At 47.1% G+C, this 19422-nt stretch overlaps 1 protein-coding gene across 1 annotated transcript in view; it reads left to right on the top strand.

The window, feature by feature from the left end:
* Positions 1 to 19000, top strand: part of LOC138510498 (zinc finger protein 436-like) — a 254388-nt gene extending 235388 nt beyond the window's left edge. Inside the window, exon 10 of the mRNA XM_069626193.1 lies at positions 18163 to 19000. Coding sequence (XP_069482294.1) covers positions 18163 to 18830 — 668 coding nt within the window. The 3' untranslated portion in view covers positions 18831 to 19000. The remainder of the gene's footprint in view (positions 1 to 18162) is intronic.
* The last annotated feature ends 422 nt before the right edge of the window (positions 19001 to 19422 follow it).

Raw genomic sequence — 19422 nt, 5'->3', positions numbered from 1 at the left:
GCCCGGTACCGGCACTTTTTTCCGGACCGGCATACTTCGAGTCACTGCAAGGGACCTACCGTATCTGGCAGCACCGTGAAGAGAATCTGCGGAATGACGCATCGGTCATCCCGGAGGCATCGGCACAGCAGTAGTATGTGCACAATCCGAGTAGCAAGTTCATGGAAACCCCGGCATAAAAGTCGCGGGAGCACCATTGTGACGACTGTGGCGGAAACACCGGCATCGCAGAATAGGCGTTAAAAAGTGTCAGGTGTGCACGAACAGGCCACAGCTGGCCAAAATCTGCCCAGGTGGCCACCATGAGCACTTTAAAAGCACAAAAGGACCACTCCCACACCCCACAGCCCTTCCAACACAACCATGCTTGCAGAAGCAGTAGCAGTAATAGTCCTGCGTGCAAGGATGCAACTTGAAGAGGCAAAGAGACAGAGGAGGCTGCAGAGGTGCAGGAGGAGAAGGAGAGTCATCATGGCCATGTAAAATAACAATGGCCAGCAGGTAGCACCCCGCAGGTGGCCAACCATACCACGTATAAGGGCCACACTCTTCGACCTCAGCCAAACACAGATTCACACCCTGTACCGATTAGACACGGACAGCATTACATCCATAGTGGACCTGATCCACGATGACATCGTCAGCCTCATCCAGATCCGTACTGCCACCCCCCTTGCTTGAGGTAGTGTCTGTGCTACACTTCCTTGCTGCCAGCAACTACCAACACACTGTGGGTGGACTGCATGGGCTATCCCAACCCTGTTTTTCGAAGGTCCTCTTCCAGGTTCTGGATGCCCTCCTCCGTCATGTGCCTGATCAAATAGGCCTACTCAGAACACCTGACCAGGTTAATGTCACGAAAATTGCATTCCCTGCCCTTGCCGGAATTCCCAATGTGATTGGTGCATTGGACTACACATATGTAGAGCTGGTGGCCAGGCATGCCGTTGAGGCAGTGTACAGGAACCTTAAACTATACCACTCCCTGAATGTGCAGATGGTGAATGATGCACACCACCTCATCACCCATTGCTGTGCAAGATTTCCGGGATCAACAACGATTCTATGCTGCTGAGGAACTCCATGTTGCCAGGGTACATGGCACGTCACAGTGAAGAGCGTACCTGGCTGCTGGGGGAGTGTAATTACCAAAGCATGTGCACTGTGGAATTGGGTGGGAGGCATAACACACCCGAGCGTACTTGGCTGTTGGGTGAGGGTAATTAATTACCAAAGCATGTGCACTGTGGAATTGTGGGGGGCATAACACACCAAGCGTAACTGGCTGTTGGGTGAGTGTAATTACCAAAACATGTGCACTGTGGAATTTAGGTGGGGGCATGTGTGCAAAGGAAAGTCAGACACACAAATTGCATGCATGAGATGAAGGGCATGACTAGCATGTGTGAAATGGTCAGATGGAGCATGCACATGTATAATAATAGCAAATCTGGACTGGCACATGAAATGCACTACAGGTACCAGAATGTATCACACCAATGGCACGCACCCCTGCCAACACACTGAGCACAACCCCCACTGCCTGCAGCACAGACAAATCATTCCAGTCCAGCCCACCACCCCATCTCCCAACCACTAGTGTACCCCAGAGCAGGTAGCCAGTTCACCTGCCTGTTACAAGTGCAAATACCCATATGCATGTGACATGAACGGCAACAAAAGAGTTGGACATATGAATGGATTGGTGATATGACCATCATCCGACATGCAAATTGAACACAGATTAGAACATGCTTTTGTCAAAGGTGTTGGTGGCGTAGGTATCGGGTCATAGGGCAAGGTGAGTGTAAATGGGCGATGGGAAAATGACAGAGAGAAGTCCAGAGTCGGCCAAGCAGTGCTGTGCAACCTGTTCGCTTGAAGGTGAGCCTGGTGAGGAGGTAAGAGTGTACTGCTATGTATTCTTTATTCATGAGCATGTGAATCCATGCCAGACCCCATGCTGGAGAAGAAATAGGTTACTTACCTGTAACTGTTGTTTTCCAGCATGGGTCTGGCTTCGATTCACATGCAAAACCCTCCCGCCTGCCCCTCTGCGGCTCTTCTCTTGGTCCTACTGCCACTTTTCGTTCTACCAAATCTGAAGATGGCTGCCAGAGCAGGGGCTTAGGTAGAGGGCAGTCATTGGTTGGGGGCAGTATGACCCAGAGCTCAGTGATTGGTTTGTAGGAGAAAGACTGTTTAGAAACGAAACTGAAGCTGTTTTTTCTTTTACCAAGGATTCCCTGCCTGACGACAGGAAATATTCATGAGCATGTGAATCCATGCTAGAGCCATGCTCAAGAACAACAGTTGCAGATAAGTAACTTGTTCCTTTGCCACCTTTGCAGATCATTCCATATGCTTTCTACCGTATGGGGGTAATTGTGATCTTTCAGGTCACCTATATGTGCGCTAACTTTGACCCCAAATACGAAATGTGGAATAATTGGAGACGAAAGGGAGCCACCCCTCCAGGGTCCCAGGGGATTTCCTGACGTGGAGATAGAATTTCTGATTTTGCTCTTTTGACCCGGTATACCGCCATCGGCCCAAATTCATACAATAGATGTTGGACTGGCGGGACAGAGGTCGGACTCTTCCCGATGTAAAGCCCTTCCATTGGGGATCTGTGCATAATTTAATGGCTACTCGCTCTATGAAAAGGGCGTAAAGTAGTGGGGAGAGCAGACACCCCTGACGCGTGTCCAAGTGGAGGTTAAATGGTGCTGAGGTCGTACCATTAGTGGTTACCGTTGCCACTAGGTTGGTGTATAGTAGGCCGATCAGTCTGATCAGGGATGTGGGGAAACCATATTCTGTGAGAGCCAGGAACATAAAGACCCATTGGACCTTATTGAATTCCTTCTCGTGTCGATGGCTAAAATCGCATCTTCCCAGGTCGAGATCGTCCGCAATAATGTGTAGCAATCTGCGGACAAGTGCCTCTTAGTGTCTTGATGTATTAGGTGTGGAAGGACCCCTTAAATCCTTTGCCAACATTTTTGCATCCAAGTTTATTAATGAAATTGGCCTAAATGAGCTGCATTCATCAAGGGGTCGCCCCTTCTTGTGAAAGACAACAATATTTGCTGCCAACATTGACTTTGGTAGCTAGCCTTTTAGTGCTGCCTCAGTAAAGTCTGCCTCTAGTTTAGGGGCTATGTCTACGGTCATGGAGCGGTAGAAATCTATCGGAGTCTGTCCGGACCCACGGCTTTGACAGGTGACAGGGAGTGGATAGCTCGATCTACGTCTGCTGGCGATATTGGGTTGCTTAATTTGACTATTTGGGCCTCAGTTAGCCCAGGAAGTGGAATGGTGCATAATGTGTTCCGGGGTTGCGTACAAATCGACATAGTATTCAGCCAATTGGGCATTGATAGCAACGTCGCCCACCAGGGGGTTTCGGTTCCTATCCCAAATAGAGGTGATTGTCTGGGCGGCTTGCCGCTGTTTCAAGGCAAGCGCCATCAGACTTAATGGTCTGTTGTTCTCGAGGACCTGGGACCATCCCGAATAGGATTTTTAGACTCTGGTGGTTGTTATTTGCGGGATTTGGGAGTGCAGAGTTCGAATGTGCACCAGAGTCTGCCTATCGGGCCTTCGTTTGTGTGCCTTCTCCAGTGTATTCAGTTCCCTGGTGAGTTGCACTTCTTTCTTTTTCTTTCCATTGTTTTACCTTGTGTGACCATCTCGATATGCGTTGGCTCTTTAAGAATGCTCTAAAGGAATCCAAGCACGCATGCGTATCATATGATTGTTTTATGTTGGTGTCCCAGAACCCCATCATGTCTTTCCTTAGTTAGTCGACAAAGTCTGTATGTGTTAGTGCCCTCATGTTAAGGCGCCATGACATGGTTTTGCAAGGAGTGTCTAGCAATGTCATCCGGAGCCGCACCGGAGCATGGGCCGAAATGGTGATAGGTTATAAGGAGCAGTCATCTGCCATGTACATAGCGTTGTGTGGGATGAACCAATAATCGATCCTGGAGTAGCTGAGTTGGCTGTGGGAGTAGTATGTATAATCCCTGCGAGATCCATGTATATGCCTCCAGACATCCCTTAAACCCAGGTTCAATAGAAGTGTACTTAGAGTGGTCTGTTTCCTCAATCCTATCGGGCCAGTTGTGCCGGTTCTAAGGCGGTCTAATGTAGGGTCAATAGCTAAATTATGATCCCCCCACAAATGTCAAATTCCCCAGAAGAGAGGCACAGGCGATAAAGGCTTGGGTGAAGAAGGATGGGTAATCAGTTGTAGGGGCATAGATGTTGAGAAAGGTAACCGTGTGGTGATGGATCTGTCCCTTGATGGCAACATATCGACCCTCTTTGTCCATGATCGTGTCCAGAATTTGGAAAGGGAAACGTTTGTTTACCAATATGGATACTCTGCATTTGCCCTGGCACGGAGCATATGCCGCAGCCCCCACCCAACCACGTTCAGGATTCTTAGACTCAGCGACGTTTAGGTGTATCTCTTGCAGGTATGTCTCCCTGAATATCTTGCATATGATTTAAGATCTCAATGCTGGCATCCTTCTAATTGTAGATTTTAATGCCAAATTAGGCAACCGGCTTTGGATTGATAAAGACATGCAGTTGGAGAAAGAGGGCTTGAATGTTAAGAGGATTACAACTGCCTTACATAAAGAGTGATAAGTTGGCTCACAGACTTTGGGATATCTTATCTAAAACAGGAATGAGAACGAAGAATGATAGACCTTTCTCCAACTCACTTGCTACATAAACATTTTCATCCATGATGGCCAAAACCCTGATCTATTATATCTGTCTTAATCTGAAGACATGGTTTACAATTAATGATTTTAAAGGTTTTGCAAAAGATCGAGAGGGATCCTGATTTCCTCATTTTGCATGGAAATGGTAATATTCCCCATTTGTGACTGTTAAAGAGGATGGCTATAAGCTAATCAAGGCATTGGAAATTGTTGGGACCGGGAGGAATGTCAGGTGGAGAGTTCAACAACCTAGGGAAAGGTACTCGGTATTGATTTGGGTGGCAATCCTATGCACTGAAATAATTTAAGAGAACCGCACTGGTATACATGGGATCTTGGGAGCCTATAGGGGTCTCGCATCATCTCTGGGTCAGAAGTGTTCAATAGCTGTCACTTTCCCAAATTGTTTGGGAGGGGACAACCTGAAATGAAAGGCATGGTATGTGCAACTTATAGACAGATCACAGCACAGATAATCAATGCAATTAAAGCTGCCTCCGGCCAAAATAGGGTTAGGTTTGAGAAAGAGGCAAAACCACTTGATGCTCACAACCTAGCAAGCCTTTATGCATGGCATATGTGACAACCTCTATAAATGCGCAACAGGCCCAGAAACGCTTTTGGCCTGTTATTATGAGGGGTTGCAGCTTCTCTGAGAGATCGGATAATGGGGTCAATCCTGCAGGCTGGTTAGAAGATTTAGCCCTCTTTATCAAGGTATGGAAACACCAGCTTGGGTGGGTACCCTTAGTTAAGGTGTTAACTTGCAGGACTGGGACAGGCTAATTAACAAAGGTCATCTTAAATCTCAGGAATGGAAAGGAGCTAGGGCCTGAGAAAATACCTGCAACATGGTTAAACTCGAGCCAACTATTTTGGGCTTAATGCTGACAAAAGCGTGTTTCTGCTATTTAGGAAGAGATTTCACCATCATGGCAAAGGGCTGTAATCACATCAGTCTTGAAGAAGGACACCAAATGTGCCCCCCAAATGCTACATCCCATTTTCCTGTTCAATACACATGCCAAGCTATTTGCCATGATCATGCAGATTAGTTTAATAGCCTTGGCAACAGAAACATTGCTCCTCACATCTGGAATTCTAGTGTATAAAGATTGTGGCCAACCAGTGACTCACACTAAATGTAATCATGCACTTGCAAAGATAGGATGGGAAAGACTGTTCCTGACCTTCCTTGACTTGAGCACTCTGTCTGACTGGTTTCCAAGAGCAAACTATGAGCACTGCTCCCTAGACTGGTTATCCCAGCCAGCCTGCTAAACTGTAGAATAGCATTGTATCAAGACAATTAAACTTGTCATGTTTGGTCCAGCAGGGAAACAAAGAGTTTCCTTCAATGTTCCCAGAAGTGTTCATCAGGCATGTATCCTCGCTCCCTTACTGCTAATCCTTTATTTAAATGTGATGGACTAATTCCTATAGAACACTAAATCTGATATTCTCAAAATAAAAATATGCTGCAATCCCTTGCTCTTGTTTGCCAGTGATGCGGTACTTTTGGCCAAAACAGAGATGGCTCTTTAAAGATTGCTGTGTTATTTTTGCCAATTCTGGCCTGACCATCAACTAACACTACCAGAATAATATTGGTGGCATAAAGAAGACGGAAACTACGTTATGTGCTTAACAGTATCCAACTAGGGCTGGTGAGGATGTTTGACTACCTTAGGGTCTGATTTGCTGACAGTTTTTAATGAGCCTCGCAGGTGACTAATATTCAGAGCAAGATAATACAGTCAACATGGTGCCATCATTTCTTTGTACAGAAAGGGTTTATTGTTCGAGCCTGGTGAAAGCTCGCACACACGCACTTTATGGAAGAGAGGTCTAGGACAATGATGTGGGAAGACAGCTTGACATTGTTGGAGAAAAAAAAATCTCAAAACTACTGCTTGTTCCGAGTTCAACAGCAAACATTCTAGCACATAATGAGGCAGATGTCGATTGTACCTTGGATAACTCCTAATTAAGGAAGCTAACACTTGGGTCAAAATTTGGAGATCCGATGAACATTCCCAGTGTAGAGACAAAATGGAGGAACTCCACTGCCTCTAGGAGTACATTGGGGGAACCCATGGTTTAGAAACATTAAAAGGGTTCTAGTTTGGAACATTAAGTTGGTTTAAGAATCCCCTGAGCATCCCAGCCAAGGCAAAACAGATTCTAAGATTGACAGTGGTGTCAGATCAATGGGATACCTGCAGGTGAGCCGTAGGTCAGATGGTTATGTTTATTGGATTTATATAGCACTTAAGCCAAAGAGTAAAGCACTATATAAATACCAGATGTCCTCTGTTCCACATTACCTGTAATCTACGCTTGTAGGTAGATCTCTTCCCAACTGGAACTGGATCCCCGATTATGCCCACAGGAAGTTGATCATCCATTTGAGGCTTTGAAATGGCCAGGTGTGACAGGGACAGAGATCTGTCCATGTCAGTTGGGTATGGGCAGCCCTCTCAGCCTGCGGTGGGAGGCTTACAAGGGTTTACGCCAGAGCCAGTCCTACCCCAGCGGTGGAGTGTCAGATTTTGGAGGGCCCCAGTTTTTGCCCCCTCCCCATGTGCCAGTTTGCATGACAGAATTTCCGCTATCGATCACACCATGCCTGCACAGCACCCTTTTGGTTAGTGTCTTTCGCTTTGTCTGGTAGGACCTCCAATATCCCAGCTTTAATGGGAAAGTGGACGAGCCACTGGAGAGAGACAAGACCAAGTGAACAAGAGGCAGAATGAATCGCAGCATGGAAGAAACAAAGCTGCTATGCAAACTGCCTCAGCGTGAAGATCAGAGCAAGTTAGAGCGTGGACCGCTCCAACCGCATCCCTTTGCTCTGAGACAGCAAGGCACAATAGCCTCAGTCAAAGAACAGATCACCCTGTGGGACTCGCATGATAAATGACATTATGCTCTCCTGCAGGGGCGCAGGGCGGCTCCCTCACCAGTCCCGGCATCACCAATCCAGCATCCATTCGTCTCAGGAGTATAGCTCAGGCGCAACGTGCTCGCCTTGGAAGCAACACGACACGGAGCAACACAGGTTCGATCCCTGAGGCCGCGCATAGAAACCTATGGGTATAAAGCGCGTTATAAATAACCTATCATATCATATCTAGAGCAGCCAAAAAGTCCTCACTTGAACTGGAGCATTGATTGTTGCGGGCCACCATTGCTGGAGACCAACGGTCCCATGTACAAAGAAGCATTGGGGCTTACAACCCCTTTTGTAACACCTCGCCTGCAAAAAGCACGGGATACCAGTTGGACCAGGAGAGGGTGGAAGCCAATGGAGCCAATGAACAGGGATGGTGGTGGATTAACGGGGGCACAGGCAGCAGAAAGGTTTGGGTTGTTCGAGTGAGGTCAAGGGACAAGCAGTAGAAACACAAGACCAGGTGGAGGAAGGATGGAGCAGAGTATCGTGGAGAATTGTTGAAAGAGTGTGCCAGGTGAGGTACTGGTAAGTGGGAGAGGGAGGTACCTAGGTTTGAGTGTGCACAACAGGAGTGTGAGTGAGATTGATAGAGGGAGATTAGGAAGTGAAAGAAAAGTGAACTGGGGAAGTAAAAGAAGTGTGACTGAGGGAGAAGGTGTGGTTGTAGGGAATAGTAGCAGTAGTGTAAAGAGGGGAAGGTAGTATTGTGGAAAGTGTAGTAGTGTGGTGAGGGGAGTAGTAGTAGTGCAGAGAGGAGGGTAGTTATAGTTTAAAGATGGGAGTACTAGTGGTATTAGTGTGAAGAGGGAAGTAGTAGTGTGGTAAATAGTAGTAGTAGTAAGGAGGAGAGGAGGAGGAGGAGGCAAGGGTAGAGTAGCAGTGAGTAATCCCGGAGGGTGGAGGTAGATAATAGAGAGAGGGACAGAGGGGTTCCTACCAGGGAGATGTAAGAGAGACAGTGGGAGGAGTAGGAGGGAGAAGAGTAGGAGGAGGTAAGGGAGATGGACAGCTAGACATAAGGAGAGGAAACGTTGGGTGTGTAAGGATAAGACTAATTGGGGCCTTGGTGTCTGAGAGGCACAAATCCATAACCTATATCACATTGGGGACTTTGGAGCAGGGACCATCAGATTGTTCCCTGAGAGAGTCTTCGGTAGATAAGGTGTTTTGCCATCAGGCCATTAGCCAGCCAGACAGGATTTTAGATAGTAGGGGTTACCGACCTCTAGCAACCATCTTTGGGTTGAAGGATTCCTGGGTTGCGTAAGGAATGTTGTCTCTAAGCAAGATAGCGAGAGACAGACGATAGAGTGCACCTTGACTACAAAAACAATACAAACCCTTGAACTGGCTTTGAGAATCGGTGTGTTCTTGCGGCCGTCTGTGACACAAGATATAGGCATCTCTGGGATTAGTTTTCTTGCACCACGTGATGGTTCAGGATATTGTCCACTTTCTTCTGGTTTACGGTCGTAAGGTGACAGTGGTTCATTCCAGAGGAGGACTTTTTGTATTCTTTTTTTATTTCTATAGCGCATAATGCCTAAGCGTTCACAAAACAAAGCAGAAAATGCTACAAGAACAAAGCAATAAAAACTACAAAAGGTATGAGACAGATCAATGAGAAAGAAGAAAAGCCTTGAGTCGAATTTTAAAGAGAAGAAAGGCTGATATAGAACGCATAGAGAAGGGAAGGGAATTCCAATATTTAGGGGCCAGCAAAGTAAAAGAACAAAAATGAGAAAGGGGGCAGGAGGGCGAAGAACAGTTAATAGAAAAATATATTGTGAGTGTAAAACACATGAAGGAGAATAGAAAGAGATCACGAAGGAAAGATGGGAAGAAACAAGCCCATTGAGGCATTTAGAAACCAGACAGAGGAAGTTAAAGCGGAGATGAGATTAAAGAAACAGCCAATGTAAAGAAAGCAGAGCAGAGAAAATGAAATTATGAGGATAAACTAAACTAAGCGCGCAAACAGAAGACTGATCAAAGGGGGCCAAGATGAGAAGAAGGAAAACCAAACAGAAGGGTAGAGCAGAGAAAAAAACAAGTGAGGAAATAAAAGGTTAAGAAGCGTAGAGAGTGAAAAACCGACAGGATTTGCGGATGTTGAATATTGATGGCGACAAGAACGAGAGACAAGGGATATGAGTGGAAAAGGAAAATGAAGGATCAAAAATGACACCTAAGTTATGGGCACAGGAAGAGTTGGGCATAGTAGAAGGAGGAAATGAGATCGAAAGAGGAAAGAGTGGAGGAGGGAGAGTGTCAGCAGGAAAGAAAAGAACCTCTGTTTTAGTGGGGTTAAGGTGCAAGTAGTGACATGTTTGTATTGCGAGGAAACAGGCAGACAAAGAGGTGTGTATAGAATGAGTAAAGGAGGAGAAGGACTGTCACACGGGTCCTAAATGTCCTCTTCCTCGAATGAGGACTCGTCTCCCTTTCCTCCCCTTCCTCCTCACCTTTAGATTTCCCCTTGGGATCCGGTTTCTTTCTTCCTCTCGGACTCGGCTTCTCCTTTTTTTAATGTAGATAGGGTCGGCCACGGGAGGACGCCACAGTGGCCACTAGAGACAGTGAAACTGTGGCCTATCCTTCCAAGACCGCCTGGTAGTGGGGAAAAAGCCAAAGACACAAAAAAACCCAGGTAGTTGTAAAGTTGGTAGAAGGCAGAAGTATGTTCAGAATGGAGTTGATGGCTATACAGTGGAGGGCTGAAGTATCGACAGAATGGAACTGATGGCAATGCGGAGGAGTTGAGAGGACACAGGAAATGGAATCAGGTGAGCCACTGCAATCAAGGAGTAGAAAAAGAAGCACACTAAGGAGAGTTACCGAGACAAGACGAAGGACGAATACCAGTAAAACAGTAATAAAGAAAGGGTAGCAAAGAGAGCAGACGGTAGAGCTCCACAGACGGGAGGAAGCCTAGAGGAGGGAGGAGCTAGGTACGGAGCGTACCGACGAAGCGGAAAAAGAAGGAAAGGAAACAAGAACCAGGCAGAGGATCAATAGGGTAAGCGAGCGGAACACCGCTATAGAGAAATGACAATGAGCTTTACAACACAGGAGAAACCTAGGAAGTTGCAGCGCGTCTGCCGTCCGGAAGAAGCAGATATACTTCCGGCGGCAGGCACGTATCAGAAGAACTAGACCGGCAAACAACAACGTAGGCAAAAACGTGATGGGAACATCAATGGAGGCGTCCTTTCCATCGATCCCAAACGCGCCACCTACCCAAGGGCATGACAAGGACAGAAGGATTTGAGAATCATTGGCATATTAATGATAAGAGAACCCAAAAGAAGAAATGACAGACCCAATAGGAAAAGTATAGAGGGAAAAGAGGAGGGGACCAACGAGTGAGCCTTGTGGAACCCCATGAGAGAGGGGAAGGATGAGAGAAAAATGACCAGACCAGGAGAATGAGAAGGTGCGGCCTAAAAGGTAAGAGTGAAACCAATTAAGAACATAGTCCCAAAAACCAAAATCAACAAGCGATGAAAGGAGACTAGAATGGTCCAATGCGTCAAAAGCAGCCGACAAGTCTTATAGAACAAGATCAGACGACAGTTTGGAGTAGTGTGAAGAGAGGAGTGAGTTAGTGACTGACAGAAGAGCAGATTCTGTAGAGTGACAATCCCAAAAACCAGACTCAAAAAGAGATGGAAGAGATTGTGCATTAGCAAAAGACGAAACCTGAAACACAATACCTTCTAGAGGGTTGGATAGCAAAGGGAGATGGGACGAATATTAGCAGGAGAAGAAGGATCAAGCAAAGGTTTTTTCAAAATTGGGAGAATGGAGGTGTGTTTGAATAAAGAAGGAAAGGGAGCAAAAGAGAGGGAGAGAGAGAGAGAAGTTAAACAGGGCTGTAAGAAAGGGAAAAAAGGAGAAAAAACAGGTAGAATAAGGGAAGAGGGGAGAGGATCATCAGGGGAAGAAGTAGGATGGGCTTTGACCAGAGCTGAGGAAATATCCAAATCGGTAAGTACAGAGGAGGAGGAGGGCATAACAGAGGAAGATGGACTAGCACAGTCAGGGGAAGAGGGGGGAAAGTAGGGAGGGGGAGATTGACGAGCGGAGAAGAGACGTTTTTGATAAGAAATAAGTCACAAAGTCTGAAGCCAAGAGTGAGGAGGATGAAGCAGGGCCAGGAGAAGGAGAATTCGCTATACAGCTCTATAGTAGAATAGTAGGGATTTACCTACTGCATCTGAATAAGCAGTTGGACCTATACTGTATAGTGGCATATGATAGGAAAGCGATCACATGCCGGGAGGTTGATATGCATGCCTTAATCACATTTTAGGGACCAGTCATGTTACTGTATCTGGATGCACATGTTTTAAAATGGTTATCATTTTTTTTTATATATCATTGTTATGTTTTATGTGTTGTTATGGATGCTATTATATCCAAAGCAAGCTTGTTTGATAGTGACAGAATGGTTGACTGCTGGATTTTCCAATCCTACTTCCGGTCCTGCTGTTTCCCCCTGTAGTTTTTTAATAGGATTTCTTCATCTGCACAAGGGGAGCCTAACATGCAGGCACCGCTGGCTCTGCAGGATCATTGGTCATTCTATGTTCCCTGAAAGGGACAGAGGGCTTTGGCACAAATCTGTGACAAACCTGTGCCTTCTGTTGGTGCATGGTGGGATATGATATGATATGATATGGCATTTGTAACGCGCCTATACACAAGTGTTTCAAGGCGCGAGGAGGAAGGGGGGGAACAAGGGGAGACAGACAACGATCCTACTAGGCCAGGTGTCATTCAGATCGCTCAAGTGCAAGGGTAAAAGGGAAGGGAAAAGTGCAAGGGGAAAGGGAGAGGGGAAAGTGCAGTACAGGGTTAGTAGAATACAAGATAAATAAATAAGGGCCAGCTGGTGGCAAGTGCAAGGTAAGTGCAGGGAGGAGGGATTGTAGGGATACAGAGACAGTCCCGCAGTGCAGGGGTTGCCAGGGAGGCAGTGCAAGGAAGAGTGGCTGGGCCAAGGACCGAGATCGGTGAGTGGCCCAGTTGCAGATTCAGTGCAGGTTCAGTGAGTTTAGCAGGGGAGAGTGGGAGAGAAGGTGGAGGCGAAGAGGAAGGTTTTGAGGTGTTTCCGGAACCGGAGATGGTTCTCCTCAAGTTTCAGGGAGGCAGGAAGGCTGTTCCAGAGGGAGGCCCCTGCTGCGGAGAGAGATCTACCCCCAACTCGTTGCTTGGAGAAGTGGCTGACCCTGAGGGAGTTGGAGGCGGATGAGCGAAGAGCTCGAGAAGGAAGATATTTAAGAGAGAGTCGGAGGCATTTTGGCCCAAGGCCCCAGAATGCCTTGTGGACAATGCAGAGGGTTTTGAACTTAATCCTCGCAGCCACTGGGAGACAGTGTAGTTATTTCAGTCCTGGAGAGATACGGTCCCTGGGATTGAGGCCAAGGACAAGTCTCGCAGTCCTGTTCTGGATGAGTTGCAAAGGGCGGACAGTATATGCAGGCAGATTTAGATGAGGCTGTTACAGTAGTCCAGCTTCGAGAGAACCAGGGCTCTGGAGACAGTGAGCTTCTGGGGGAAGGAGAGGAAAGGAAGGATACCTCTGAGGAGGTGTAGCTGGTAGTGTGACTTCTTAGAGACGTCAGAGATGTGAGGAGAGAAGGAGAGTGTGGAGTCGAAGATGACCCTGAGGTTTTTTGCCTTGCAGGTAGGAGCAGGAAGAGGGCCAAGAGAGGCCGGCCAGAGGGCTGCAGGGAAGGAGGGAGTGGGTGTGCCGATGAGTAGAATCTCGGTCTTACTGGCAATTAGGCAGAGGTCGTTGACGGAACACCATTCAGGGATAGCAGAAAGACAGTCGGAGATGAGGGAAGGGGAAGAGGAGGCCGAGGGTAGCCTGAAAATGAGCTGGGTATCATCCGCATAGCACTGAAAGTTGGGACAGAGAGCGGTGATGCGGTGGGCAAGAAGTGCCAGATACTGGTTGAAAAGCCAGGGAGAGAGGTTAGATCCCTGGGGGACACCACAGGTAGAGAAAAAGATGTCGGAGAGAAGGACCCCAGTTGGACCTGGGAGGGTCGATTGGAGAGGAAAGAGGTCAGCCACGCCAGAGCCTGACCAGTGATTCCCAGGTTATCACAGAGACGGTTGAGCAGGATGGTGTGGTTGACAGTATCAAAGGCAGAAGAGAGATCAAGCAAAATTGAGAACACATGGGGTGTTAGAGTCAAGGTTCGAGAGCAGGTCCTCACGGATGTTCAGGAGAGCAGTTTCCGTGCTTCTGGCAGCTCTGAAGCTAGACTGATTGTCATGAAGACTACCAACAGATTCAGCATGGAGATTAAGCTGGGAGAGGGCCAGTTTCTCCAGGAGCTTGCCCTGGAAGAAACTGGAGTGATCGAGATTGGGCGATAGTTAGCCAGGCAGGAGGGGTCGGAAGAGGGTTTCTTAAGAAGGGGTGCACAAGGGAGTGCTTGAGGGAGGATGGGAAGACTCCAGAGGCGAAGGAGTGATTGCAGAAGTCTGCCAGGGCAGGAGCCAATGAGTCAATGTGGTCCTTGATAGTTTTGGAGGAACAGGGGTGGACCTGTTTTGACAATACTTTCATAGATTGGACTTGTCTAAAACCTCGTCAGGAGAAAAAAGGGGAAAAGGCAGAGAAGGGGGGAGGAGGGGTGCCTGCAGAAGGGCCAGAGGAGGAGCAAGGAATAGAGGGGGAGAGGTGATAGGAGGAGAGTGAGGACAGGATGTCCTGAGTTTTTGAGATGAAGTGAGAGGCCAGTGCCGTGCAGAGGGCCTGGGAGGGGACAGGAGAGGTAGAGACTGCCGCAGGGTTTGCTAGCTCCTTGCAGATTTTAAAGAGTTCGGCCGAATTGTTAGATGCCACAGAGATGCGGGCTTGGATTAGGGCTCTCTTCTTGGTGAGAACGGAGAGCCGGTATTGCCTTTGGAGCAGGCGGCAAGCCAGTTTGTCAGCGGATGAACATGAAGCACGCCATTTCCTCTCTGCCACCCTTCACTTGCGTTTAAGGGTGACGAGATCTGAGTCATACCATGAGTTATATTTGGCTTTGGGCTTCAGGCGGATTCTCTTGATAGGGACAAGGATATCAAGAGTATCAGATAATGCAGAGTGAAGAGTGGAGAGGGCTGTGTCAGGGTGGGAGTCAGCCGAAGGAGGTGGGGGGGCGAGAAGATGGCAGCGAAAGCCTCAACTGACAAGCACTTCATGGGTCGGATGACTGAGAAGGAGGGTGGCCGTGATGAGGGTGGCTTTGCCATGGGGTAGGGAAGGTGAGGTGGGAGGATAGGAGAAAGTGATCACTCCAGGAGAGCGGAGTGGAGAGAGGGAGGGGAAGGTCAGAAGAGATCAGAGCATGAAGAGTGTGCCCTGCAGAGTGAGTCGGCTCAGACGGGAGAATAGAGAGTGAGAGAGAGTCGCAGAGGTCGTGAAAGAGTCCAGAGGGAGGACAGGAGGCATCCAGGTGGATGTTGAAGTCACCAAGAAAGAGGAGTTGAGTGGTTGAGGACAGGAGTGAGGACGAGAGGTCCGCCCACTCGGAGAGGAAGGAGGAAATTTGACCAGGTGGCCGATAGATAGTAGCCACGGTAAGGGACTGGCTAGGAGAGAGAGGGAGTCGGCAGACAAGGCATTCAAAAAGAGGAGTAGGTCTGCGTAGGAGTGACAGTGGCAGGAGTCCACTCAGGGAAGATAAGGGCCACCCCCCCCAGCACGGTTGGGCCTGGGCACGGACAGGATCTTGTAACCGTCAGGTAAGAGTGTGTCAAAGCTGGTGACAGATATCAGAGGAATGTTTGACGGCAGAGCGAGTGTTAAGAGTGGCAATGTGGAGAAGGTTGCCATCTTTGAAGGACTTCCGGGGAGGGGTACAGATCAGAGGTACGCCCTGTGGAGGTGAAGAAGGAGCCCGAGAGGGGGCAGGGTGGGAGGGTGGAGGCAAGGTAGCCGAGGACAGAGGAGAGGGGATAGCAGGAGAGGAAAGGAAGTTTATGAGGCGCGGGAAACTTCTATCAAAGAGGTGGAGTTTGGCCTGAGGGCCTTGGACCAAGACGGTCCCATTAGCGTCGACATTAATGATGGCCTTAGAGGAGTGGAAGGGGGCCAAGAGGACATCCCAAAAGGTGCCACCATTAATGGGAGAAGAGGAGAAAGGAGAGAGCACAGAGACCATATGAAGGGTCCTTAGGTCAGGAGAAGGCACGAAGAAGAGGATGTCGATAAGTTTCCTTGGAGGAGGCACTAGTGTAGGTGTCCGCGATAGGGAGGCCTGGGTTGGAGACCAGGATGTTCTTTTTAAACTTTTTTCCTACCAGATTTAGTGAGGAGAGCAGGATAGTTAATGGAGAAGCAGTTAGAGAAGATAGGCGAGATAGAGAGCACCATGGAATAAGGAGGGAGTGGGGGGGAAGACAGATGAGAGCAAGAGGACAAATGCTGTCCTTGGTGCGGCATTGTGTAGTTTGTGGTGGACCCACCCCCACCTTAATGACCCCACCATCCATTAGTATGGTCAGGCAAGGAACGTTGATTTCCTTTCTTTTGATTCCTCATGAGGAATCATGGGACACCCTGCAAGATGCTGATCGTCCTAGCCTGGGCTCGCCAGGTCCTGTCTCCAACCTTGCTGTCTTAATCCAACTACCCTCCGATCACACTCCGGATTCACCCACATATAATTTCCATGAGCCTTGGGGCAGTTCTTACACCACAACCGCCAAGTCTCTTGTATTGATGGCCTGGAACCTGTGAGGAAGCGATTTGGGCACCTAGGACTCTCAAATGATTGGACGCCCTATGGAATGCTAGAGCACCTAAGATGTTCATGGTTTATTCTGAAAAATGTAACCGTTATTGCTCCTCCTTCCACAATCATGCACTCCACTCATTTAACCTACGTCCTCAGAATGTCTTGCCTAGCCTGGTACACCTGGGCCGCAGGGCTGTCTCTCTCTCTCTCTCTCTCTCTCTCTCTCTCTCTCTCTCTCTCTCTCTCTCTCTCTCTCTCTCTCTCTCTCTCACTCTCTCACTTTCTCACTCTCTCACTCTCTCACTCTCTCACTCTCTCACTCTCTCTCTCTCTCTCCCTCTCTCCCTCTCTCTTTCTCGCCCTCTCTCACACTAAATATTTCACTGTCTCCACTCTATCTTTCAGCTAAAAGTCATTTCCTATTACATTCTTTCCGCAGATTCTGGATGCTTCCTGTCAGAACCTGTGGCTACTCTTTTCTTTCTTGTATAAGCTAATGAAGGCTCCCTTTGAGTCCATGTGTAGAGTTGACCTTCAATGGGTCTCTTGGAAAAAGTTGCCTTCTAGTTGCCATCATATCTACCTGCAGACTAGGAGAGTTGCAGTGTGTCTCTCCTGAAGTCTCCCACACTAGATTTTTCAGGACACAGCCGTCCTTCCCCCCCCCCCACATCCAGGCTTTCTCTCTAAGACACTCTCACTAGTGGCCCTGTCTCATTTGCTCACTCTTAGAACCTTCTTCAGCAATCCTTACACTGCCGAAAGGGCATTACATTCTCTGGATGTGCGCTGAGCTCTCGTTATCATCTGGACAAGATAATATCATAGAGTAGTCGAACCTTCTGTCACTTTTGCTGGCCCCTCAATGGATTGAGCCATCTTTTAAACAAGGATTGGCATGCTGGTTTTTTCCCAGCGTCAGGTTGCTTCAAAATACACTAGGGAAAGTTGTTATTGAGTGAGGTACGGCTCACTCCACATAGACTGTGACCAAAGGTACAGCTGTTCCTGCTGCTGTCTCTGATGGACATTTCTAAGGTGGTCGCCTGGACATCTCCAGACACATTCACCAGGTAATGTTGAGTGTACATTGACAGTAGAGCTGACACAACAGTGGGCCAGTTGGTGCCTAAGGTATTTGTTTGCCTAATGTGAGTATAGCCATTTCTACCATGCCATGGGTTTTGCTGCCCTGTATCCTATTCTTGCATGTAAATCTATGAATGTTGGAAAAAGTGTATTTCCCCATCTATAACTGTGGGGCTCGTGCGTTGTTTATCTTTCATATATTCACATGCAACCCTCCCGCCTCCCCATGAGGGAGTATATATGTCACGTACTACGATTGCTTATGTCCGAATCTAACATGACTTCCCAGGGTGGAGCCTCAATCTCTCTCCATCATTGATTAATGGGCAAAAGGGAACACAGATACGCAATTAGGTAAATAAGATGAACATTAAAGTCTTTTTGTTACTGCTGTGCATTCATCTGTTTGTCGCGGAGTCCCAGGGACTTGTTCTAGCATGTGAATCTATTGAAGATACCAACGCTGTTGAATTACAGTCATAGGTAAGTAACTAAACCTTTTTTTCTTTCATTTGCGGTAAACAGAAAGCCGGGCCTATGAATTGATAGCGTGAATTATGAATACTGCATGTGCCATCTTTTTTCTTGCATGCCAAAAAGATTTACCTTTCATTTAATCCAACAGGTGATGGTGTAATGAGAAGGAAAAGGAAATATACCAGAAGACCACCACTGTGCAAAGCTCCATTAGGAAAAGGAAACATAAAGGGGTCCTGGTTCTCTCATAAAATAATCAATGCAAGCAATATTTTTTGTCCAGGTTTACATTCTGGAGAAGAACAAGCGACTGTGTGTGACAATAGTTTCGTGGATGAGACATATTCAAATTTACATCAAGCAACGTTAAAAGAATCTGGGAGCAACACAAGGAAATCAAATCGAGCTGTATGTCCACAGAATGAAAAACCATATGAAAATACAGTAGCCAAACAGAGCATCTGCAACATAGGTCTTTTCCAAAATCTGGCATCAAGCTCACGCAATGAAGACTTCAACACACAGAAAAAGAGGTCTTACACAAGTGCAGACTACATGCAGATAATTGATCAAAGAAGAAATTTGAGGAATCATGAAAAAATGCATATTATTCACAGGCCATATGTTTGCCTAAAATGCCCTAAAGGATTCAGTCAGATGGCAAGTCTTATCCGACACCAGGCGACGCATAGCAAAGTGAAGCCATATCAGTGTCCTCAATGTGACAAAAGCTACAATCGCAATGACAATTTGATCAGACATCAGAAATTACACACGGGAGACACTCAGCCTGCTAGAGAGGAGGTCCAACAGTGATGTAAACTCTGCGACTATGATATCTTTTGACTAGGAAGATTACGTCCACCTAATTTGTAACATTACCCTGACACACTATTGCAGAAGAATGTATGCATGATGGCATTCAGACAGTCAATTTGGTGTGAATACGGCCATCTTTTTAACATGAGTAAACTATTTTATCTTTTCCTTGTCTCAGAATTCTTTAGATTGGAAAAACGGACACAGTCGTGTTTTGTGCAAAATAAATTAAGTCTCAAATCTATAGTTAAATATATCCTTGGGAAATTATCTGTTATGCCCAAGGCCTTATGGCAGATGTAAGACAGAGCAGGGTCACAAAACCCGAAACATACAGTTCAGTCTCTTGACATATCGAAAACTAGTTAGTTTAACTTCTTCAGGTGAATTTAATAAGCAACATAAATGACATTCAACTTGACTTACAACATACTTTCATGATACTCGTTAATTCACATAAAGTATCTACAAATGATACATGAGTGCTTATCCAAGGTAAATGCCTTGGTTAACAATACAAAACATATACAAACCCTTCAACCCTTGAAGGGTAACATGGGGACAAATGTACACACAGAATCAAAATGTG

This window comes from Ambystoma mexicanum, chromosome 6p (assembly GCF_040938575.1).
Source record: "Ambystoma mexicanum isolate Mex_15411 chromosome 6p, UKY_AmexF1_1, whole genome shotgun sequence".
Classification (NCBI taxonomy): Eukaryota; Metazoa; Chordata; class Amphibia; order Caudata; family Ambystomatidae; genus Ambystoma; species Ambystoma mexicanum.
The sequence above is the reverse complement of the archived record's forward strand: the minus strand, read 5'-3'. Positions and strand labels throughout refer to the sequence as shown.